Below are 25,912 nucleotides of genomic sequence, written 5' to 3' on the forward strand. Positions count from 1 at the left end.
AACATGTCATATTTGCGATTTGTTAATTTAATTTCCAAAATTTCGAGGTTTTTATTACTCAATCAGATTTTTTTTATAAAAATAAAATTAATTGAATCTCCAGTTTCAGACTGGGTTGATCAATTTTTAGTTTTTGATTAATGGTTAATATAAATATTTAGAAGCAATGAACACTATTTACTTTTAATAAATTTGCACTATAATTTTTATGTTGTTATAATGATGGCGCAAACGATTGAAGATTGTAACGGGGTGGTTAGCCCTGTCCAATTGGTCACCCCTTTCCTCTTTGAAAAGGGCGCCACTGGGATTTTATACTCGGTGTCCCAGAAACCGGGGAGCATGAGAAGGAAAGATCGGGTCGTGAGAAGTTGAGAAAGGCTGTAAAAGTAATGCTGAGAAACAATTATTAACAATTAACAATTCAATTATTTATTTAATATAAACAATTTAATTCTAACAAAATTTTTTAAAATATTGCCCTTAAAATTGACCTATCAATCACTAAATTTGAGAACCTCTCACCTACGCAAGCACTTGCCAAAACTTACAACTAAATATCATTAAATTCTTTTAAACATAGATCATTACGCATCTATCTTCTTAATTTCTTAACTCAACATAGACCATTACGCATCTATCTTCTTAATTTCCTAATTCACTTTTAGACCATTACGCATCTATCTTGTAACGGGGTGGTTAGCCCTGTCCAATTGGTCACCCCTTTCCTCTTTGAAAAGGGCGCCACTGGGATTTTATACTCGGTGTCCCAGAAACCGGGGAGCATGAGAAGGAAAGATCGGGTCGTGAGAAGTTGAGAAAGGCTGAAAAATTAATACTGAGAAACAATTATTAACAATTAACAATTCAATTATTTATTTAATATAAACAATTTAATTTTAACAAAATTCCTTAATAATATTACCCTTAAAATTAACTTATCAATTACTTAATTGTGAGGACCTCTCACCTACGCAGGCACTTGCCAAAACTTACAACTAAATATCCTTAAATTCTTTCAACTATAGATCATTACGCATCTATCTTCTTAATTTCTTAACTCTACATAGACCATTACGCATCTAAACTCCTTAATTTCCTAATTCAATCATAGACCATTACGCATCTAGATTCCTAATTTCTAAATTTAATCATAGACCATTACGCATCTAGATTCTTAATTCCTTAACCCTCGTCCAACTGACGGAATAACAAACAACATATTTTACCCAATAAAACTTCTCAATATTTCGTATTTTCCAAAATTCCAAAATTACGCCTAACAATTTCTTAACACAAAATTCTGACCTTCGATTTTAATTCATTAAATTCATTAATATATCTTCTTAACTAAATTCATTTCCCAAATTTTCTTAAATAAAATTTTAACCAATTTTCCTTAAATAAATTTAATCTCCAGATTAACTAAATTTACCAAATTCACCAAATTTTCTTATCGAATTTATCTAATAAATTATCCTTAAATTCAATCAATTATTTAATAATTCCCGAGTCGAAATATTTGGATTAGATTTAACTTACGTTAGCTTAAAAAGCTTACATTTACCTTATCTGGTATTGATGGGCTTGAATTGATATTACCTTGACTTAAAAAGCTTGAATATGACTTAAGTGAGCTTACTCATCAGGTTGAACTTAATTAAGACTTATTCCTGATAAAACTAACCTATCTGAGAAAAACAGCACGAGGAAAAGATATAAATCCAAACTAAGGTAATAAGTGTATCGAATGCCTGAAAGACAAGAAGCGACAGTCCATTTCAGGCACCAGTTCATCGCCAGATGTACTCCAAGATTAATTGTACAACGACGGAATATTTTTAGTTGAAAAAATTAACTCTTAGCGAACGTATAGGGGTTCTTCGTGCAGACGAGCAGTCGGCGTGACTTGCACCAGGTCGTCTCAGAGTATTTCCAAGCTTCCACTAATAAAAAAGGAGAATTTTTAGGAACAAAAATGAAATGTTGACCAATGGTTGGAAATTGTTCTCGTAGACGGACTGTATGACGTGCACCAGGTCATTTCTCAGTGTTCTCCAAGCCAAATTGAGTAAAATAAAGTATTTTTTTGTCAAAAAATAAAAAGTTTAACAAACGCTTGGAAAATTTTCTCGAAGACGAGCTGTGTGCCGTGCACCAGGTCATCGCAGGGTATTTCCAAGCCTCCTTACATAAAATATGAGAATTTTCAGGCACAAAAATGAACTTTTGACCAATGCTTGGAGGTTGTTCTCGTAGACGAGCTGTATGACGTGCACCAGGTCGTCTCTCGAAGTTCTCTTAGCCAATTGGAGTAAAATAAAGTATTTAAAAAAAAAAAAAAAACGTTTTACAAACGCTTGGAGAATTTTCTCGAAGACGAGCTGTGTGCCGTGCACCAAGTCGTCTCAGGGTATTGACAAGCTTCCTTACATAAAATATAAGAATTTTTAGGCACAAAAAAAACTGTTAACCAATGCTGGGAGGTTTTTCTCGTAGACGGGCTGTAGGACGTGCATCAGGTCCTCTCTCGGTGTTCTCCAAGCCAAATTGTATAAAATGAAGGATTTTTTGTCAAAAAAATGAACTTTTAACAAACGCTTGGAGAATTTTCGCGTATACGAGCTGTGTGACGTGCACCAGGTCATCGCAGGGTATTTCCAAGCCTCCTTACATAAAATATGAGAATTTTTAGGCACAAAAATAAACTGTTGACCAATGCTTGGAGGTTGTTCTCGTAGACGAGCTGTATGACGTGCACCAGGTCGTCTCTCGAAGTTCTCTTAGCCAATTGGAGTAAAATAAAGTATTTAAAAAACGTTTTACAAACGCTTGGAGAATTTTCTCGAAGATGAGCTGTGTGCCGTGCACCAGGTCGTCTCAGGGTATTGACAAGCTTCCTTACATAAAATATGAGAATTTTTAGGCACAAAAAAAACTGTTAACCAATGCTGGAAGGTTTTTCTCGTAGACGGGCTGTAGGACGTGCACCAGGTCCTCTCTTAGTGTTCTCCAAGCCAAATTGTATAAAATGAAGGATTTTTTGTCAAAAAAATGAACTTTTAACAAACGCTTGGAGAATTTTCTCGTATACGAGCTGTGTGACGTGCACCAGGTCATCGCAGGGTATTTCCAAGCCTCCTTACATAAAATATGAGAATTTTTAGTCACAAAAATAAACTCTTGACCAATGTTTGGAGGTTATTCTCCTAGACGGGCTATATGACGTGCACCAGGTCGTCTCTCGGTGTTCTCCAAGCCGAATTGAATAAAGTAAAGTATTCTAATCAAACAAATAACGTTTGAATTAACGATTAAGGATTTTTATTGCCTACGAGCTGACTCACTTCCACCAGTTCGTCTTTCGACGTTCTTTAAGCGTATTTAAACAGAAATAAAAGATGCGTTGCAAACTTCGCAACTGATTACAAAATTTATGCCTCAAAATTATAACTTAATTTTTCAATCAATATTTTAACAAAGTTCATAATTTATTTTGTGATCTCTTTTCCTTCTATTTTATTTTAGGTCTATGATATCCTCGTCATCTTCCTCATCTTCATCTTCTTCTTCTTCTTCTTCTTCATCTTCGTCCTCTTCGTCCTCTTCGTCTTCGTCCTCTTCGTCTTCATCCTCTTCGTATTCATCGTCTTCTTCTTTTTCTTCAATTATTTCTCTATGCAATTTATTTTTACCTAAAATGAGCGACACTTTATTATTTTTTAAATTAAAATTTTTTTTAATTTAAATTAATATTTATGAAGTTCTCATTTACCTTTTGATTTTTTTCCAATTTTTTTCATTGATTCTGGGGACAGATATTTTCTTTTATTTACGCAATGTTGATTGATGCATTTTACTACTGCTTTTTCAGCCACCGTTTTGTTCGTCATTTCGCGTGCTCGATCTGAAATAACACAATTTTTCATTTATTTTTTTTTTCTTATAATTTTCGTACAGTAATTTTGTATTACATCAATTTTATTTTGCATACAAGTAATTTTGATTATGAGTAAATAATAATTACATAACAGTCCTTTATACAGGTTGTGATCGATTGCTGGGCGTGATTGTTTTTTTTTCCCTTTTGCTGAAAAGTTACAAATATTTTCTCCGTACACTTCATCTAGCGTTTCGCGTATAAATTTTCGCCAATCTTGTTGTGCCTCGTCTTGAATTCTCTCCATGCAGTCTAACGGTAAGTAAAATTTGGCGTTTTTTCCTATTTCAACCTAAAATATTAATTTTGAAATATCGTTTCTTTAAAAGATCAATTAATTAGCTACGTAAAAATTTCTTACAACGTCTTTGCTGGGTTTTAAATACTGTATTGGAATCTAAACATAAGAAAAATATTAGTTTTTCATTTTAATTAATATTATAAAAATTACAAACTATCAATACTAATCGAAATGTCATTTTGATTAATATTATTAATAACTATTAAAACTAATCGTGAATTCTTTTTCGAAATAATTATTAAAATAATCTCACTGAAAATAAGTCTTTTTTTTTTATCTTCGTTGGTTTTTAAGGCTGTTTGTGTATCTTTGTTGTTGGTGTTGTCTGCATCGAATTGCTGTCTCATAGCCGCCGTTAAAGTTTCAAAAAATTCCATTACTTCTTTTGTAACTATTTGAATACGATCATGACAGAGTATGTAATTAATATATATTAAATTATGTAGAATAATTCTATTTTAGTACAGTATCATAAAATTTATCAATTTTTTTTTAATAATATTAAATACAATTGTAACAAAACTTCTTGAGTAAATGAATCTAATCATACACAGAAAGAAAAAATTTCTTGACTGGAGAGCAAAATTCTTGGCTCAAGAAAATTTTCAGTGCTTCAAGCAAGACCGAAGTTGTGTTGGGCGAAGTAAAAAGTTTTCTTTAAATTCTATTCTTGGTGGAAGTAATTTTTTCTTAATTTAAATTATCATAAATACTTGATACAATAAATTTTTATATTTGATCAAGATTTTTAGATACTTCAGGGAAGCAGGCGCCACTTACTTCAGCTGAGAAAAAAATTTTCTCACCTTGAGAAAATTTTTCTCTTGAATATTTGATACCCATTTTATATTATTTTAGCGTACAGTTATACATATTGAGTGAAAAGAAATGATTCAATATTATTTGATCTTCCCATTTGATATGTTAATCAATAAAAATATTAATGAAAATTTACTTCTATTTTTATATTTAATTTTTTGAAGCAAGAGAGAAATTTTCTCAAGACAAGAAAATTTACTTCTATCAAGAACTAAATTTTTTGGAGCAAGAGGCTGAATTTTCTCAAAACAAGAAAATTTTCTTGACTTAAATAAATTTTCTTGGATGAAGATACGTATTCCTTAAAGCAAGAGAATTAATTTTGTTGGAATAAGTAAAGTTTCTTGTGTCAAAAAAAAATTTTTTTTTGCTCAAGAAAATAATTAGGAAAAAAAATATTTTCTTGTCTCAAGTGAACCTTTTTTTCTGTGTATATATTATCTCGAATTTTCAAACTTAGATTTCTGATTGTATAAATATATTTATAATTAATACCTAATCTTTAATTGAAATTATAATTCTAAATTACTCTAGCGAGATCTAATTAAAATTAAAATTAACAGTGTAAAAATGAAGAACTAAAATTTGTAATTGATTATTCGCAAAGCTTACTTTTTCCTTTAATTGTTGACACCACCGCATCTAATCCCTTAGTAGATATTGTCGCAAAAGTCATACCTTCAGCTCCAAGCTCATTGTTATTTAAAGGGGCTTGAATATCTTGCAAATTTAATGTTATAGGAGGAAGTTCTTTGGATTGCTTTGTTTCAATTATTTCCGAATTTCCACAGTTAGTTATTTCTGGTTCAAAATTTTTTTCATTTATTACGGCTGTTAATGTATCGGTAATTGAATTGTTTCCAGTGTTTGATGAAGTCGAATATTCTTTTGTATTTGTCGTTTCGGTAAGTTCTGGTTGATTTGATGTTCCAGGATTTGGAAAGAGTTTCATTATTTAATAATTTGCTGTTTGAAGTGGAAGTTGATGTTGAAGGAGAATTTTGAGACAAAAGTTGATCTGATCTGGACTTCATAAGATGTGGGAAAGATTTCGATATATTTTCATAGTTTAACAATGGATTTTCAGTTGTGTGTGGAATAACTTTACTGAGAATGGATTTTTGTTTTAATAATTTTTTCTGAATTTTATTCTTATTTGATTTTTTTATGCCTTCTAGTAATTTAGAACTTTCTTTAAGTTCTTTTTTTTTCTCTAGTACGGTGGAACTAAAAATTTTCTGAGAAGAATCAACAATTTCTCCATGATCATTCACAATCAAGTTATTTAAGACATCTGAATCAGCTGAAAATAAATTAATGTACTTAAATATTTTTTATATATGAGATCTTCTATGAGTTTAGGAATGATTAATTGATGTTTTATCTTTTTACGTTCAATTACGATACGTGCACTGAAAAAAAAATCAACTTGGAACAAGATGAAATTTTTTAACCAAGCAAATAATTTTGAAGAGTTTCATTGTCTTGAAACAAGACGAAAAATTCTTGAATTAATCAAAATTTACCTAAAATAAGAAAAATTTCTTTAATTTTTCTACTCAAACCAAGAAGATGACGTTCTTCAAAATTATTTACTTGATTTAAGTAAATTTTCTTTTCTGTGTGCAAAAAAATCTATTAAATAATCATAGTAAATCGTAAATTACTCTTTAAAGTTAAAAAAAAAGGACAAAAATTTGTACATCTATCGTTACTTATTGGTTTCTGTGTCTAATTATTGTGTTGTACTTACTATTAATAGATAATATTTTCACCGAAGATTTTACATTTTTTTTTGTTACACTGTCTTTAAACTGAATTTCTCCAACTGCTCCTTCTTTGCGATATTTTTTCGGAATGCTTAATAAAGGTAAAATATCCGTTTCTGATGAATCAATCCACCAAACAAGAGCATATTTTCTTTTTCGTGGTTTAGTAGTCATTGTAAAAATTTTTTTTTTTGTTTATTAACAAATTCTTGGCTAAACAATAATTTTACGAAATAAAATTGTAATTAAAACGAATAAAAAATGTGTAGCAGATCTTTTTTCGCATTAATCTTGATATAACCAAACAAGTATTGTTTTGTTATTGACAATTTATGTGACTAATATAATTTTTCATGTTATAACTATATTCAGACTATTTAAAGCTGTAAAATATTTCTTTGAATAGAGGTTTTAATTTTTTAACTAAAAATAATTTTTAATTCAACATGGACGAAAACTTTGACGATGATTTAAGTCAAAATAATAATCAGGATATTAACGAAGGTAATGAAATGTTTATAGATATTTTGATAATCACTTTCTTCGCGTTATATTGGAGTTAAAATGATGACAGCTTTCAATTTCTTTATTATTTGACTTTATATGGGGCATTCCATGCCAAATCGACCACTTTTGAACTCGACCTCTTTAGATTTAGCTGAAACTTCATCATTCTTTTCTACCCTTTGAAAAACATTTTTGAGAATTTTTTCAAATTTTTTCATCCAACCCAAAAAAAGTTATATATTTCCCAAAAAAGTGGCTTTTTTATTTTCAAATAGCCATAACTTTTTTAGACTTTGACCTTTGGGTACCTTTTTTTTTTTAAAAATTTTTGTTTTTGAATGAACTTTTCGAAAAAATTCACAAAAAAAATTTAATATGATTAATTCTATGAAATAATCGGTTTTTTTGAGCAAAATCGTTATTTTTTCCAATTTTTTTTAAGTTGCCCCTTTTTTTTATTTTTTCTCAAAAAACTTCAATCAATTGACAACTATTCCTGCCCATCCGGGCAGGGCCGATTTTTTGTATTTTTATTTAATTGAAAAAAAATTTTTTTATTTTAGAAAATTTGACAATTTTTTTCAATTAAATAAAAAATACAAAAAATCGGCCTGCGGGATGGGCAGAATAGTTGTCAAGTGAATTTGAAAAATAAAAAAGAGGCTAACTTGAAAAATTGGAAAAATAACGATTTTGCTCGATTATTTCATAAATTAATCATATTAAATTTTTGTGAATTTTTCGAAAAGTTCATTCAAAACAAAAATTTAAAAAAAGGTACCCAAAGGTCAAAGTCTAAAAAGTAATGGCTGTTGAAAATAAAAAGCCACTTTCTTGGGAAATATATAACTTTTGGGTTGAATGAAAAATTTGAAAAATTCTCAAAAAATGTTTTTCAAAAGAAAAGAATGATGAAGTTTCAGCTAAATCTAAAGAGGTCGAGTTCAAAAGGTCGATTTGGCATGGAATGCCTCTACAATGATTCTCGATCGATACAAATAATTAATAGTAATATTGATAATTCTCGTAATAATTATAATTATAATATTAACCATAACAATAATTATATTATTATATAGACAATGATTCTGATGATAATGAAAAGACGGATGATGAAGATCGAGATGATGATAATGATGATGATGATGATGATGATGATGATGATGATGATGATGATGATGATGATGATGATGATGTCAATGTAGATGCTGATCTACCACTATACACTGGAGCAAATTTAACTGTCACTCACAGCATGCTTTTGATTTTCACAATTTTAATCAAACATAGTGTCAGCCTGGCTTGTCTTGAAGATATTATTCACATTATAAATTTGCATTGTCCCAATCAAAATTTATATAAAAATTCTTTGTACAAATTTAAGAAATTTTTTTCTCTAGATAAAAATAAGAGAAATATGAAGAAACATTTCTTCTGTACTTCATGTAATCGTGAGTTACAATCAGCTGATGATCGATGCCCATCTTGTCGACGGAAAAAAAATTCTTATTTCGTTACATTGTCTATTGTAAAACAAATTAGAGAAATGTTCAAACGAAATAGTTTCATTAACAGTTTACAGCATCGTTTTCAAAGAATTATTCAGAATAATGTCATTAGTGATATTTACGATGGATCAATCTACAAATATTGGAGTGAAAATGGTTTTTTACAAGATTATAGGAATATTAGTTTCAGTTGGTACACTGATGGTATACCAGTCTTTAAATCATCTCAAGTTAGCATGACACCCTTCTTTTTGACAATTAATGAGTTGCCATTTAAAATAAGAAAGTTGAGGGAAAATACCTTATTATTAGGTTTGTGGTTTGGTAAAACGAAGCCCAGTCCAAATTTATTCATGAGCAAATTCAAATCCCAAGTGTCTAAAATGGTAAGAGGAATCACCGTTAAAATACCAGGTCAACTTCAGCCTATAATAGTTAGAGGAATAGTTATAGCTGGAACAGCTGATACTCCAGCAAAATCGGATTTCTTGAACTTCAAAAAATTTAATGGTGATTTTGGCTGTACGGCATGTTGCATAAAAGGATTAAACGTTAGAACTGATAATGGATCAACTCATGTTTATCCTTATCAAGAAGTGTTAGAATTGAGAACAGCTAGAGACTGTATAATTTGGGCGCAAACAGCTACAGAAGAAAATCCGGTGATGGGAATTAAGGGACCCACTGCTCTTTCAATTTATATGGCTGACTTTATCCAAGGAATGGCAATTGATAGGATGCATGGCGTTGATGGGGGCGTAATCAAGAAGATTTTGACACTTTTATTTGATGTTCAGTATCGAGAGGAAGGATTTTCTTTGTATGATATGATTGATACGGTCAATAATCGATTAATGTCTATCAAAACTACAAAGTTTATCCATCGTTCAACTCGTACTATTACCGAAGTCATTCACTGGAAAGCATCTGAATTAAGAGTGTGGGCGTATTATTATTCATTACCAGTGTTGGAGGGTATTTTACGTCAGGATCTATTCGAAAATTACAAGCTATTAATAGGAGCATGCGCTATTCTTAGTTTTAACGAAATTACAGAAGAATTACTAAACGTAGCCGAAGATTTTTTGAAAAAATTTGTGAAAGATTTTGAACAATTGTATGGATTGAAATTTTGTTCCATAAATTTACACCAGCTACTCCATTTGCCAGATTGTGTTAGAAGACTTGGGCCTTTGTGGTCAACACAATGCTTTGAATATGAAAATATAAATGGCCAAACGTTAAGCTCAATCAACGGCACCGATCATATTGATACCCAGGTTGAAAGTTCCCATATCAGAACTATAAGACACGTGAGATATACAGAAACTTTACCCGAAGGAAAAATTAAAGACTTTTGTTTAAATAGAAAAAAACAAGCGAAAATAATTGAACGGATTGGACTCAAAACTTACAGTGTTGGGACTTACAAATACATGGATGAACGACCAAACAATCTACGAAGATTGTTACGAAACGCTAATATTGATGACAATGCAAAACTGTATCAATATTTTAGAATGCTAAAGGATAGAAAACTTATTATATCAACAATGTATCCAAAAGAACTACAAACTCAATCCAACGCGGTATGTTATTCCGACAGAGAGAGAACATATTTGGGATTTGTAGATTATTTTATAAAAGTCAAACAGTGCAATTGTGAAGAACTAATGTGTTTATGTAATGGAAACCATTATGCACTTATTCAACAAATTTTGACTGATGAAGTGTTTACGGTTACTGGAGAAAATTACGCATTCAATACGTTAGGATATTTACATAAATGTCATGTTGATGATACATACTTCCTTATTCCAGTTGAAAATATTGATGATGTATGTGTTGTAATCAGTTTTGATGATAAAATGTACATAGGAATTCCTTTAAATAAATATGAACTAGAATAAGAAAGATTTGTTTTCAATTTTATCTAATTAAGCTTAGAAATTGACTGGAAGAGACCTGGTACAACGAACACAGCACATGAGTGAGGAGAATCTCTAAACTTGAGTTATAGGCCCCATTTTTAACCTAAAAATAATTTAACTTTGTTGAAGGAAGCATAGAGTACTCCGAGAGACGACCTGGTGCACGTCAAACAGCTCGTCTGCTAGAAAAATCTCCAAGCGTTTGTTAAACATTTATTTTTATGACAAAAAATGCTCTATTTTACTCATTTTCGCTTGGAGAACAACGAGAGACGACCTGGTGCACGTCATACAACCCGTCTACGAAAATAACCTCCCAGCATTGGTCAACAGTCCATTTTTGTGCCTAAAAATTCTCATATTTTATGTAAGGAGGCTTGGAAATACCGTGTGATGACCTGGTGCACGTCATACAGCCCGTCTGCGAGAACAACATCCAAGCATTGGTCAACAGTTTATTTTTGTGCCTAAAAATTCTCATATTTTATTAGTGGAAGCTTGGAAATACTCTGAGACGACCTGGTGCACGTCACACAGTTCGTCTTCGAGAAAATTTTCCAAGCGTTTGTTAAACATTTATTTTTATGACAAAAAATGCTCTATTTTACTCATTTTTGCTTGGAGAACACCAAGAGACTACCTGATGCACGTCATACAGCCCGTCTAGGAGAACAACCTCCAAACATTGGTCAACAGTTCATTTTTGTGCCTAAAAATTCTCCTTTTCTATGGAAGGAGGCTTGGAAATACCCTAAGACGACCTGGTGCACGGCACACGGCTCGTCTGCTAGAATAATCTCCAAGCGTTCGTTAAAAGTTCATTTTTCTGACAAAAAATCCATCATTTTACTCAATTTGGCTTGGAGAACACCGTGAGAGTCGACCTGGTGCACGTTATACAGCCCATTTACGAGAACAACCACCGAGCATTGGTCAACAGTTCATATTTGTGCCTAAAAATTCTCATATTTTGTGTAAGGAGGCTTAGTAAAACTCTGCGATGACCTGGTGCACGTCACACAGCTCGTCTTCGAGAAAATTTTTCAAGCGTTTGTTAAACTTTTTATTTTTTGACATAAAAATACTTTATTTTACTCAAATTTGCTTAGAGAACTTTAAGAGACGACCTGGTGCATGTCATACAGCCCGTCTACGAGAAAAACCTCCAAGCATTGGTCAAAAGTTCATTTTTGTGCCTGAAAATTCTCATATTTTATGTGAGGAGGCTTGGAAATACCCTGCGATGACCTGGTGCACGTCACACAGCTCGTCTTCGAGAAAATTTTTCAAGCGTTTGTTAAACTTTTTATTTTTTGACATAAAAATACTTTATTTTACTCAAATTTGCTTAGAGAACTTTAAGAGACGACCTGGTGCATGTCATACAGCCCGTCTACGAGAACAACCTTCCAGCTTTGATCAACAGTTTATTTTTGTGCCTAAAAATTCTCATATTTTATGTAAGGAGGCTTGGAAATACCCTGCGATGACCTGGTGCACGTCACACAGCTCGTATACGCGAAAATTCTCCAAGCGTTTGTTAAAAGTTCATTTTTTTGACAAAAAATCCTTCATTTTATACAATTTGGCTTGGAGAACACCGAGAGAGGACCTGATGCACGTCCTACAGCCCGTCTACGAGAAAAACCTCCCAGCATTGGTTAACAGTTTTTTTTGTGCCTAAAAATTCTTATATTTTATGTAAGGAAGCTTGTCAATACCCTGAGACGACTTGGTGCACGGCACACAGCTCGTCTTCGAGAAAATTCTCCAAGCGTTTGTAAAACGTTTTTAAATACTTTATTTTACTCCAATTGGCTAAGAGAACTTCGAGAGACGACCTGGTGCACGTCATACAGCTCGTCTACGAGAACAACCTCCAAGCATTGGTCAAAAGTTCATTTTTGTGCCTGAAAATTCTCATATTTTATGTAAGGAGGCTTGGAAATACCCTGCGATGACCTGGTGCACGGCACACAGCTCGTCTTCGAGAAAATTTTCCAAGCGTTTGTTAAACTTTTTATTTTTTGACAAAAAAATACTTTATTTTACTCAATTTGGCTTGGAGAACACTGAGAAATGACCTGGTGCACGTCATACAGTCCGTCTACGAGAACAATTTCCAACCATTGGTCAACATTTCATTTTTGTTCCTAAAAATTCTCCTTTTTTATTAGTGGAAGCTTGGAAATACTCTGAGACGACCTGGTGCAAGTCACGCCGACTGCTCGTCTGCACGAAGAACCCCTATACGTTCGCTAAGAGTTAATTTTTTCAACTAAAAATATTCCGTCGTTGTACAATTAATCTTGGAGTACATCTGGCGATGAACTGGTGCCTGAAATGGACTGTCGCTTCTTGTCTTTCAGGCATTCGATACACTTATTACCTTAGTTTGGATTTATATCTTTTCCTCGTGCTGTTTTTCTCAGATAGGTTAGTTTTATCAGGAATAAGTCTTAATTAAGTTCAACCTGATGAGTAAGCTCACTTAAGTCATATTCAAGCTTTTTAAGTCAAGGTAATATCAATTCAAGCCCATCAATACCAGATAAGGTAAATGTAAGCTTTTTAAGCTAACGTAAGTTAAATCTAATCCAAATATTTCGACTCGGGTTGATTTAGCACTTTTCTAACTTAAACAAGTCAATTACATTTATCCACCGGCCTAAATTTAATTTTCCAAAACTTTACAATACTATCATAATCTACTAAATTTTACGCCAACACTTGTTTACTGCAAATAAATTTTACTACATTACATAATCACTAAATTTCTGTACTAGTTCACTTACTAAATTTTCTACTAATATTTTCAATTAATAAATTCTACTGAACTCATTACAGGATTTACTAAATTTAATCTTCCTAAACAAAATTCTAAACATCAACTATTCGAATCCTAAGCGTCTCAATACAACTCTTAACTACATACATTCTAGAATGACCTTCACTGACTTAATTACGCATTTTCATTTCTTATTCAAATTTACTTTTCTTTATATCTCGAAAATTATTAACTAAATTAATTTATTATAGCCAGCAGGCCTATAATAAATTACTGATTAAATTATCTACAGTAAATTCACAAATAAACTATTAATCTCATTCTTTTAAAATAAATATCCAATAACAAAACTAGCTAAATGACCTTGGCGCATGAATTTCTAAAGTACAAAACTTGCTAATATAAAAGTGACCGCTCGAGAAATTAATTTTAATTATTTCAGCCTCTTAATTAAATTAATAATCAATTTTGGCCTAAATTAATCGAAAATACCTGGAGACTCAATTATTGTTTTATCCAACGACGACTGATACTCCGGTCCAACTTGGCTGGCTCCGCCGCTTGGCGTCTTGTCGTCTCAAACCACTATGTTAGCTTCCGGTCAGGGCTTGTCCAATTCCAAATACCGTAATAAACTCCTCAGTAGTTGCTTTCTATCGTCGGCGTTCAAAACTGCACTCTCTTGAGTTATTTAATCTCAACAAGGTCACTGATTCACAAAAGGCAAAAGGCCACTGGCTTCCAGAAGGGAAAAAGCCTCGATGTTTTTCGTGCTCGCTCTTTTATAACCCTCAGCTCAGGCTCTCGAACTTTCCTATTGTTACGCCCCGCTTCATTTTCCGGGAACAGTAGTGGGGACTCTTGATTAGCACGCCCGGTGACAAGTCGAAACTCTTGTCAAAAATCGAAAAGTAAGGGAAAACCCTTACCTACCGTGCGTCAATTATCGGGGTCGATAATGACCCCGGGAAGTTCGATTTTCCCTGTTACAATCTTCAATTTCTTAACTCAACATAGACCATTACGCATCTATCTTCAATTTCTTAACTCAACATAGACCATTACGCATCTATCTTCAATTTCTAATTCAATCATAGACCATTACGCATCTAGATTCTTAATTTCTTAATTTAATCATAGACCATTACGCATCTAGATTCTTAATTTCTTAAACCCTCGTCCAACTGACGGAATAACAAACAACATATTTTACCCAATAAAAACTTCTTAATTATTCAATTATCTGAACTAATTTCACATAAACAACCTCGTCTACCTGACGGAATACCATATAATACCATAATTACCTAACTTCCATATAAAATCGTCCACCGACGCTAACTTCATTCTATAGAGTTCTCTACTTTATTCATACATCTTAATTACCAATAAAACTGAATCTCAAAACTTCGCATTTTCCAAAATTACCAAAATTACGCCTAACAATTACTTAACACAAAATTCCGACCTTCGATTTTAATTCTTAATCCTCCTTAAATAAATTATAAGCGATATTTCTTAATTAAATTCTGTCTCGAAAATTCCTAACTAAAATTAATTTATTATAGCCAACAGGACTATAATAAATTACTAATAAATTCTTTACCAATAAATTAACAATTTATCCATTAAATATAAAAGTTCAGCGACAAAACTAACTACTTGACCTTGACAATAAAAACCAAAGTACGAATTCGTTAATATAAAAATGACCGCTTGAGAAATTAAATTTAATTATTTCAGCCTCTTAATTAAATCAATAATCAAATCTGGTCTCCAATAATCGAAAATACCTGGAGACTCAATTATTGTTTTATTCAACGACGACTGATACTCCGATCCAACTTGGCGGGCTCAGCTGCTTGGCGTCTTGTCGTCTTGAACCAGGGTGCGGCAGGGTTGTCCAATTCCAAAAATGCCCCGATAACTTCCTCTGCAGTTGCTCTTTATTCTCGACGTCCAAATTTGCACTCTATTGACTTAAACTGATCTCAACAAGGTCACTGATTCACAAGGGCAAAAGGCCACTGGCTTCCAGAAAGGAAAAAGCCTCGATGTCCCTCCTGTCGGCTCTTTTATAACCCTCCAACTCCGGCTCTCGAACTTTCCTATTGTTATGCCCCGCTTTATTTTACGGGGACAGTAGTGGGGACTTTCGATTAGCACGCCCGGTGACAAGTCGAAACTACTTGTCAAAAATCGAAAGGTAAGGGAAAGCCCTGACCTACCGTGCGTTAATTAAGTGGTCGATAATGACCCCGGGAAGTTCGATTTTCCCTGTCACACTCCTCCCTGCCAGACTGTCACCCGGGCGTTTACAACAAAAAGGCCTGACACCCCTTAAGGTGGATGAGGTGCAGCCAGATCTTTCAAGGTTTTTCTACCGTCCAACCAGCTTTCGATGAAACCGCTCCTGCGGCTCATCCATGGTTTTTCTAAATGCACTTGGAGCTCTAACCAATCTATAACGCATTCGAAATCACTCGAACAGCCCTCGTCCTTCTCCGGATGGACTCGGGGCCCACACGGACTTGGTGGTATGCTTCCTTTCAGTCCATCGTGCTCATCCAGATTGCTTCGTTAAGAGCACTCGACATTTGTAGCACGTTTGACGATGAATAAGCTGGAAGTATCGTAGTTTCATAGATTGGTCCACAATTTGGAGCTACGCATTATACAGCGAGCAGTCACTCGTGGATCGATCATTGCCTAGTTAGCAATGAAGAATTTGTCATATCATCACGACAATCGTCGGAACCATTTTTAGCTGATCACGATCTCATTTCCTTAGAGTATGACTATGCTATCCCACAGCACGGTCGAAAGAAAATTTGGTGCAGGAATTGGACTCGAATTGATGACAATCATCTTCAGAATATTTTTACGGACTTGAATTTATCTAATGTTGAAGATGCTGGGTCAGTTGATGAGATGAATAATCTACTGCATGGTCACATTGGTCAGGTCATTGAGATGATAGCTCCATTAAGAGAAATTGAGATTCGTGACAAGGCAGCGCCATGGATCACGTGGGATATCAAGGTTCTTCAGCGTCGTCGGTCAAAACTCTACAGGATATACAGAAGATCAGGATTTGCGTTCAAGAAGTATGCGGAAATGCGTAAAGTGATTAAGCGAAAAATAATAGATGCAAAGAAGTGTTACTTTGATCGTCAATTTCGGGACTGTAAAAATGCGAGATTATTATGGAATGATTTTCGTAACTTAGGTTTGGTAAAACGTACCGACTCGACTACTGAACTTGATCTTAATTTAGATAATCTAAATGATTTCTTTGTTTCGGCGGCCGGTCCACCGTTGCAAAATATCGACTTTGAATACTTGAATGCGTGTGCAGTAAAATGTGATATCTCATTTTCTTTCAAGTCACTTACCCCTGCTGTTGTTAGACAGGCATGCATGAGAATAACTTCTGGGTCTATGGGTCCAGATGGCTTTCAAATAAAAACGTATAAAGTTCTAATGTCCTATTTTTTGCCATACATAACTATGTTATTTAATTTTTCGCTTTCTGATGGTTGCTTTCCCTCAGCTTGGAAGAAATCATATGTATTGCCTTTGCCTAAAGTTCGTAATCCGACTGAGTACACCAATTACAGACCAATTTCATTGCTTTGTACTTTATCAAAAGCTCTTGAGAGATGCGTCCATGACCAGATCTTAAATCATCTGCTAGTAAATGGGATAGTTGACCAATTTCAAACGGCTTTTCGGGTGGGTCTGAACACTCAAGATGCTATTATAAAATTCTGCGATGATGTGAGGTTAGGTATGGATGAATCAAAGGTAACAATAGCGGTCTTTTTTGATTTTAGTAAGGCCTTTGACTCGGTGGTCTATGATATTTTGATATTTAAGTTGAGAGCTATGGGTTTTAGTGATACAGTGATCAATTGGATTATCTCGTATTTAAAGGGTAGATTACAGGCAGTGCGTGCCAGTAATGGTATGATTTCGGCATGGAAGGATGTTTTGTGTGGAGTACGGCAAGGGAGTGTTCTCGGTCCACTGCTCTACTCTATTTATGTAACGGATCTAGGTCGTCTTCTGAAATTTTGTAAACACTTATTTTATGCTGATGATTTGGTCATTTACCGGGAATGTAAATTCTGCGATATTGTAAACTGTGTGAATACTCTGAACAATGAGATATCTATAATATCTGAATGGTGTATAAAAAATGGGTTAAAAATGAATCTGAACAAAATGAAAGCGATGATCTTTGGAACGGTGTTTAAATTAGCGGACTTGAATTTTGTTGATGTGCCTAATATTGTATTAAATAATACTATAATTAATTACTGTAAATCTGTAAAATATTTAGGAGTAATGCTTGAGGATACTTTGACCTGGTCTTTGCAGGTAACGGAGATTTGCAAAAGTAGTATGAGAGTTCTTGCTCAATTGAAAATGCATGGCGATGCGTTTAGCTTGCCAGTGAAAAAGAGACTCGTAACAACTCTGATATTTCCTATATTTGACTATTGTGCGGCAGTTTACACGGATATAACGTGTCAACAGCAAATTAGGTTACAGAGAAAGTTAAATGTTTGTGTTCGCTACATTTTCAAAATATCCAGGTATGAGCATGTAACACCGTATTATGCAGATCTGCACTGGTTAACACTTAAGACTCGGAGAGATTTCTTTTTGTCGTGTCTCGTTTATAAAGCCTTATATTTAAATCAGAAGCCACTTATTGGCAGTCTGTTACATATTCGTGAGCCTCGTCTCCGTAGGGATGATGTGCGTCAGGATTATCTTGAGTTGCCGAGCTGTAATAGTACGAAATATGATAAGTCTTTTTTAGTTAGTGCAGTCAGAGCTTGGAATCGGTTACCTAATCAATGTACGTCACAGCCTGATTTTCAAACTTTCAGACAAGCCTGTTATGAGTTTTTGCTGAGTGAAGAGAATGTTTTTGATGGTCTTTAGAATTGATGGATGATGGGACGTAATAGCTAATGTAATTTAATAATAATGATTTGTTATAATTTGTTTAAAACTGTTTTACACTATTGTATGAAAATTTTTGTATTTATCTTGGAGGGCCGCAAGGAGTCTTGACTCCATGGCCTTAATAAATAAATAATAATAATAATAATAATAATTTCCACAAAATCTCCAATTAATGTTAGCCTCGGACACCATGACTGGTGAGCTTAACCATAAGCTGCCACTCGGTTGGATGAACTTATTCTCCAGGAGCTCATCGATCTGTTTGTTAAGTTCCCCGCTTGGACTTCCCTGATCTGGCCTGATCCTTACTGGAATAGCCTCGGGTTTCAATATTATCTCATCTCCAATAATATTCGTGAGTCCCTGGATTGACAAGTCCCTGAACTTTTCCGACTCACGTCTGAAATATTCCTGGGAGACTTGGTCTTGCTCCGTCGTGGTTACACCGGAATCTGGGTGTCTTTCTTCAAAATAAACCAACTCGAGCGGATGTAGTTCTCGACTTCCATTGAAGTGCCAGGTTTTGTTCTTGCCGTCTATTATGACCTCAAACTGGAGAGCGAAGTCCATACCCAAAACTATTGGGTGACTGAGGTTTTCAAGAACACTTAGATATTGTTCCCCAGCAACTGAACCGATCTGGATAATAAATGGCGCACCACCCCGACTTTTACATTCAGTGTGATTCGCCAATACAATACCTTGTTCCTTAGTTTCATCCGTCCTAAGTTCACCCGAAGCAAGTTCTTTTAAATCATCATATATCTTGCTGTTAATATATGATCTCTTACTACCAATGTCCAAGATACCATTCAGAGTGACTCCAAATATCCACAAGGACACAGGGATCTTAGCCGTAACTATTGGAGGCCTTGGACCTGTTCCTGAGATGAAAACCTTTCTTTCAGCTAGCTTGGAGTTGACCTTCGTTGACGAAGATTCACTCTAGAGCATTCTAGGAATGAAAGCTGCCCTAGATGACGTTTCCAGTGTGTTATTAGGGGCCTCTTGATTCGAGGACCAGCCTCCAGGGCCTGTGTTCTGGGACCACAGACGGGTCTTGTCATTCTCAACTTCAAAACCTAGGTCCAGTTCATTTTCCATCAAAATTACAGGTTCATTGCTCTCCTGATTCCCTGCTAAAGAAAATAGAGTACAATTAGTATAAGTCTTACTATCAGTATTAATTATAGTACAACTAGGATCATCAAATAGCCTACTGCCCTGTTTTATAATTGCTGGTTGATCTTCTGGCCAAAGAGATGCGTTGATTGAAGTTAACTGTGTCCATAGACTATGCCGCAGATGATGTTGATGGGCCTGAATCAGAGCAAGGTAGCTTAAAAGCCTGTCTTAGCTCTGAGCAGCCAGATGTTTCAACATTTATCGAACCCTCACTAGACCCCATTGCTGCTCGTTGAACGAACTGAACCGACGGGGAACTAGGGACAGGTGTAAGTGGGTTTTCCGTTCATTTTCAGTTCTGGGATCATTACACTGCTCACTAGAGTTTACACTATCCAAAGAGCTTTTCCTACGGTTATCGTTTGTCAACAGCGGACAGTTTTGTCGAGTGTGACCAATTTTGAGACAATTGTTACAGACATCTTATCTAGGGTTTTCGCAACCCACAAAGGAGTGTCCAGGAACACCACAGTTGTAACACGGCCTGGCAATTCTTGGAGTCTGAAATCTACAAGGCTGCCGATAATGGTTCTGGTTTGTTCTCACCTGAACCCCATACTTATTATCGTACGATGTGGTTGGAGTTTTATAGCCTGATAATTCCAACTCTTCTTCCTGGCAGCTCCCTTTTTCGACTGTAGGCCCAATCACCCCAACCTTTGTCTTCTCCTGGGGCTTTACTGTTTCCTGAGTCTGACAAGACTGTCCAGCTTCTTCGATGTACCTCGAGGCTTCATGCAGAGCGTTCAAAAGGTCTTCGTATGAGTGTACCGGCCTAGAGAAAACCAGAATTCGCAGTTCATCAGTTAGATAGTTTCTAATATTTGTCACTTGATCCTCTATGGATGGAGGACTCATCATGGTCAAATATTTTTGCTGAACTTTTAACACAAACTCCGTGAAATTTCCCCCGGGTTTCATCCTCAGTTTACCAATATCGTGAATTATTTGGTAATCTGTCGTTGCACTACCAAAAGCCTTGCGGAATTCCATCTTGAATTGGGTATAAGAACCCCAGCGCTGGTAGTTGTTATCAAACCAGCGTGCTGGTGTTCCTCGGAGTATGTACCCCATGGAACCCAGGACTTCGTCCTCTGTCCAGCCTTCACGGTGTGCTCTGCTCTCGACCGCATGCAGAAATTCTTCGACAGACATTCCATCTTGTGGAAAGATCAGGTTACCAAGCTTCAGACTTGATAAAATATCTTTGCGCCTTCTTTCGTGCATAAAGTACCTGGTGCCTCAGTTCAAATTTTGGTATGGACTTTGGAATGGAGGTGGAGTCATCCCCGGTCTTATGTTTTGGCCTTGAGAGTCGTGACCTAACCTTCGTCCACAGTTGTCTTAGTTATGGAACTCAAACTCGCTTTGTGCACCTGCTTGTTGGCTCTGGAACAGTTGGAGCTGTTGTAATTGCTCTTGCAGGTAATTGACCCTTTCTGATAGAGGGATCGTTTGACCAGAATCAGTCCTGTCCCTGCTATTCTCCAGTTGATTTCTTGGAAAGGACGGTGCAACTACTCCTCCCCCCCCCCCCTGCCAAACCTTGACCTGAAGGGGCAACGGTTGAACCACGTAATTGAAAAACAGTTGCATTCCAATCTACCGGAGAGTGCAACCAGGTAAAATTATCACGACTGTCGAGCCTGTTCATAAAATCTCGTTGAGAATGAACCATCTCTCCTAATATCTGTGACAGTCGATTGATAGTCGCAGAGGTTTCCGCGTTTATTGCTCTTAGTTCTGAAACCCATTGACACGTTGCCTCAGTTGTTTGGTCTAAATGATCGGAGACTCTCAGCATGTCCGGAGATATATTAATTCCCTCCAGACGTTCATCTATGGCAGGCTCAGAGTATTCGTTTCCATTATGGACAGCTCCTTCAGCCTGAGTACCCGGTCGGAGCAACTCATTCTCGGCCTGTAAGGAACACTGGCCAACTCTGCTATCAAAAACTCTGCTACTCATCGTAGTTATGACTGTTGACGTCGTGTTTGTAGCTGTTGACAACGTTGGTATTGATAGAAATATGTCTGTCGAGCCCGGGTTAGCCATGGAATTAATCCGGCCTTGCACATGGCCTGCAGACATTCTACGTCCATCTAACTGTGTGTTTGCCATGTTTGAATAAGTCATTATTATCTGATGTCTCTTTTCATTCTAATGAAATATAATAATAGGGATTAATAAAATTGTGAAAGACTACTTATTAATTTAAGTAGATTTTATAATAACTCTAGGTAAAATTTTGTATTTGAAAATAATCCCCAAATTATTTTGAGTAGAGATAAAATTTCTACCTTGACACTAAAATTTTACTAAAATTAATTTTTAAAGAGACTTATGAAGAGATTAAATTATTTTACTTTAGTCCACTTAAAATATTTAGCTAAATGACTCATTACTTGTAAACAAAATTTATTTCAAGAACTTTAATCTCTAACTTTATTTTCAGTTTTCACTTTTACCAATATATCTTTTCTTAATCCCTCACTTATATTCGGTCTTTCTATTCTATTTTATTCTCAACTAAAATTTTCTAATTTCTTACCTATAAAATTTTTCCAACTACTTATTTCTTCATTTTATAGAGTTCTCTACTTTATTCATACATCTTAATTACCAATAAAACTGAATCTCAAAACTTCGCATTTTCCAAAATTACCAAAATTACGCCTAACAATTACTTAACACAAAATTCCGACCTTCGATTTTAATTCTTAATCCTCCTTAAATAAATTCTAAGCGATATTTCTTAATTAAATTCTGTCTCGAAAATTCCTAACTAAAATTAATTTATTATAGCCAACAGGCCTATAATAAATTACTAATAAATTCTTTACCAATAAATTAACAATTTATTCATTAAATATAAAAGTTCAGCGACAAAACTAACTACTTGACCTTGACAATAAAAACTAAAGTACGAATTCGTTAATATAAAAATGACCGCTTGAGAAATTAAATTTAATTATTTCAGCCTCTTAATTAAATCAATAATCAAATCTGGTCTCCAATAATCGAAAATACCTGGAGACTCAATTATTGTTTTATTCAACGACGACTGATACTCCGATCCAACTTGGCGGGCTTAGCTGCTTGGCGTCTTGTCGTCTTGAACCAGGGTGCGGCAGGGCTGTCCAATTCCAAAAATGCCCCGATAACTTCCTCTGCAGTTGCTCTTTATTCTCGACATCCAAATTTGCACTCTATTGACTTAAACTGATCTCAACAAGGTCACTGATTCACAAGGGCAAAAGGCCACTGGCTTCCAGAAAGGAAAAAGCCTCGATGTCCCTCCTGTCGGCTCTTTTATAACCCTCCAACTCCGGCTCTCGAACTTTCCTATTGTTATGCCCCGCTTTATTTTACGGGGACAGTAGTGGGGACTTTCGATTAGCACGCCCGGTGACAAGTCGAAACTACTTGTCAAAAATCGAACGGTAAGGGAAAGCCCTGACCTACCGTGCGTTAATTAAGTGGTCGATAATGACCCCGGGAAGTTCGATTTTCCCTATCACAAGATCATATGTCTTCGATTGATGGTTTGAGTTTTTTGAGACTTAAGAATTAAAAAAAAAAGTCTTAAAGTTACTTAAGGTACAATAGAGATTAAAGTCATGAATGGTTATTAGTTATTAGCCTTAATAATTAATTATTTAATTGTCTTCCTTTAATCATCGTATAGATATTGACCTGTGAAAAAATTTTCTGATCAGACTATATCAGGCCTGATATAAACCGTCCATATCAGGCCACAATAATGTTTCTTAATTTTCAAATGAATAAAATATAAATACTTATATATCTTTTATGATAGAAAAATCTCTAAGTACTTGAAGACTAATTAAAATTCCAAATGATATGTATGGGAAAAATAGCATGTACATTTATTATTTTCAAGTAAATAAAAAAAAATTAAATGTATTATTCCTATATTTTCAATACTCATTATTGCACGCCTCATAAGCGAAGAAGATGAGGTAGTGTTTCTGCTCTCGCCTTACAAAAATCAACTGATTCTTTGAACTAAAATTGTTTCTATTTATTTTCTATCGCACTTTTAGAATAATATTTACACATAAATGTCATGGAAAACCACTAGTTACAACACTTATAACATTTTTAAAGATATTTTGCTTTTTTAATAAATAAAAAAAATGTTTAAAAAAATTATTCCGTAGATGTCCATGTGTCTGATGTATGTATGGAAACTGGCGTGGTCACGATAACTGCCGAAAAACTTAACTGATCAAGTCCATTTTTTTATACGCTTTAGTATTATCCAAAACTAAGTCATTTCGAAGATCAGATAAAAATAATTTTCTTCTAAATTTTGGATCACAATATCTAGTCCAGTCGGCCTGGAAAAAAAGAGTGGTTTGTTGGACACTTTTCGACAAATGGTCCGATTTTGGATTTCTTTTTTTTAAATACTCAGAAAAATATTCTGAACATTTCTGTATACATGGGAAGTGTTGCTTTTTTTTTGTTTAAAAAATAGCGTTTTAGCGTTGAGATTTAAGCAAAAATATCTCAGAAACTACGCAAAAGAAGTCGAGACATGCTGCGTATGAAATTTAGAGAATTAAATAAGAAACAAAATGAGCCAAACTCGATGTATCTACGACCAATAGTTTACGAGATATTAATTTTTTAATAAAAAAAAACCCGATTCTGCTCAAGCGCTTATAAACAAGTAGCTGTAACTCCGCAAAAAATCATTCGATTGACTTTTTTTTAAATTATAGCTATTGTTGTCTGCTACAAGCAAAAAAATCAGTTAAGCTCAAAAAATTTTTTTTGAATTCATATGAATAATTTTCAGTTTTTCGAATTTTTTCATTAAAAAATAGTTAAAATTAAAAAAAAATTATTTTTTTGCATAAAGATATTTTTCCGGCAACAAAGAATCGATACAAAAAAAAAAAAAATTCGAAAAAAATTTTTTTTTAATGCAAATATACAGTTAACAAGTTTAAAAAAATATGAGCTTTACGGGGATTCGATGTCCGGATCCGAGGAAGTGCGCGTGCGCCATTCCCCTCAAACCGTTCTCGAAGAGAAATGGGGGAATAATAATAATGTGAGGCGAATAATAACAATGGCAAGCGGCCGCTTAGATATTCGGAGTAATTTCTTTTTGTAATTTTTTCTTTTTTTTTTTTTGTCTTAATTAACTTTTATAAATCGATTCCACAATATAGGTATCAAACGATTCAGAATTTTATGAATCGTAAAGATATCCTATCGTGAGATTTTTTTTTTGAGAAATTTTTCCTGTTTAAACAAATTGTTAGTTAACAACAAAACATTTGTTTTCGCAATATTGGTATCAAACGATTCAGAATTTAATGAATCGTAACGATATCCTATCGTGTAGAGAACTTTTTTTTAAATAATTTTTTCTAATTGTTTATAAAAATAGTTAATTAACAATTAAAAATTTGTTTTCACAATGCAGATATTAAACGATTCAGAATTTCATGAATCGTCCAGAAAACCTATCGACAAGTGATCGATTTCTTAAATGTTAACTGTTTTTTTTTGTTTATAAACAAATAATTTAATGAACTTTTAAAAATTCGATTCCGCAATATAGGTATCAATCGATTCAGAATTTTATGAATCGTAAAGATATCCTATCTTGTGGAGAACTTTTTTTTGAAAATTTTTTTTTGTTAACCAATTATTTGCTTATAAAATTGAATAAAAGTTAATTTTTTATCATTTCCGAAAATTAATATAAATTTTAGTGGTAATTGAGCAATTTATAATTTGTAATACAAATAATGTTTATCAATCAAGACAATTGTTTTAAAATGAGCACCAATGAATCAATACAGTGGAGGGGAAAACGTCCTATAAGACATAAAATGCGTCATGCATCTTGAGCAAATCTTGAGCAAGTCACGCTTCAACATTTGCTGTTAGTTTTTGGTTCACAAGTGCGTTGGAAATAAATACATTTCTGAGAATTACTGATCTTGAGCAAATCTTGAGCAAGTCATGGGTAAGTCTCTGTTGTGAATTTCTGGTACAAAAAATGCGTCAGAAAGTCTTTTACATAAACTTGAGCAAGACCCATATGTAGAAAAAGACACTAGCAGCTAGGGGTTTTGCTCAAGACGCTGGCACCAAAACCTTGCTCAAGCACATGTTACTTGGGCTTCTATCAGACTT

General features: G+C 34.2%; 1 protein-coding gene across 1 annotated transcript; it reads right to left on the reverse strand.

Annotated features, from left to right (window-relative positions):
• Positions 1-3,519: 3,519 nt before the first annotated feature.
• On the reverse strand, positions 3,520-6,012 carry LOC123269116 (protein FANTASTIC FOUR 1-like). The gene is made up of 6 exons (XM_044734646.1): positions 5,673-6,012; positions 5,590-5,600; positions 4,302-4,337; positions 4,103-4,232; positions 3,776-3,907; positions 3,520-3,662 (listed from the first exon to the last, which is right to left on the reverse strand). The coding sequence occupies exons 1-6, from the start codon at positions 6,010-6,012 to the stop codon at positions 3,520-3,522; spliced, it is 792 nt and encodes a 263-aa protein (XP_044590581.1).
• Between the last annotated feature and the right edge of the window lie 19,900 nt (positions 6,013-25,912).

This window comes from Cotesia glomerata, linkage group LG7, assembly GCF_020080835.1.
Source record: "Cotesia glomerata isolate CgM1 linkage group LG7, MPM_Cglom_v2.3, whole genome shotgun sequence".
In the NCBI taxonomy this organism is placed as follows: Eukaryota; Metazoa; Arthropoda; class Insecta; order Hymenoptera; family Braconidae; genus Cotesia; species Cotesia glomerata.

Excerpts from the sequence above, each read along its gene's own strand:
- LOC123269116 (XM_044734646.1), bottom strand. The coding sequence starts at position 6,012 with ATGAAACTCTTTCCAAATCCTGGAACATCAAATCAACCAGAACTTACC. Across the intron at positions 4,233-4,301 it reads TAAAACCCAGCAAAGACGTT|GTTGAAATAGGAAAAAACGC; the intron begins GTAAGAAATTTT and ends TTAATATTTTAG. Across the intron at positions 3,908-4,102 it reads AGTGTACGGAGAAAATATTT|ATCGAGCACGCGAAATGACG; the intron begins GTAACTTTTCAG and ends GTGTTATTTCAG.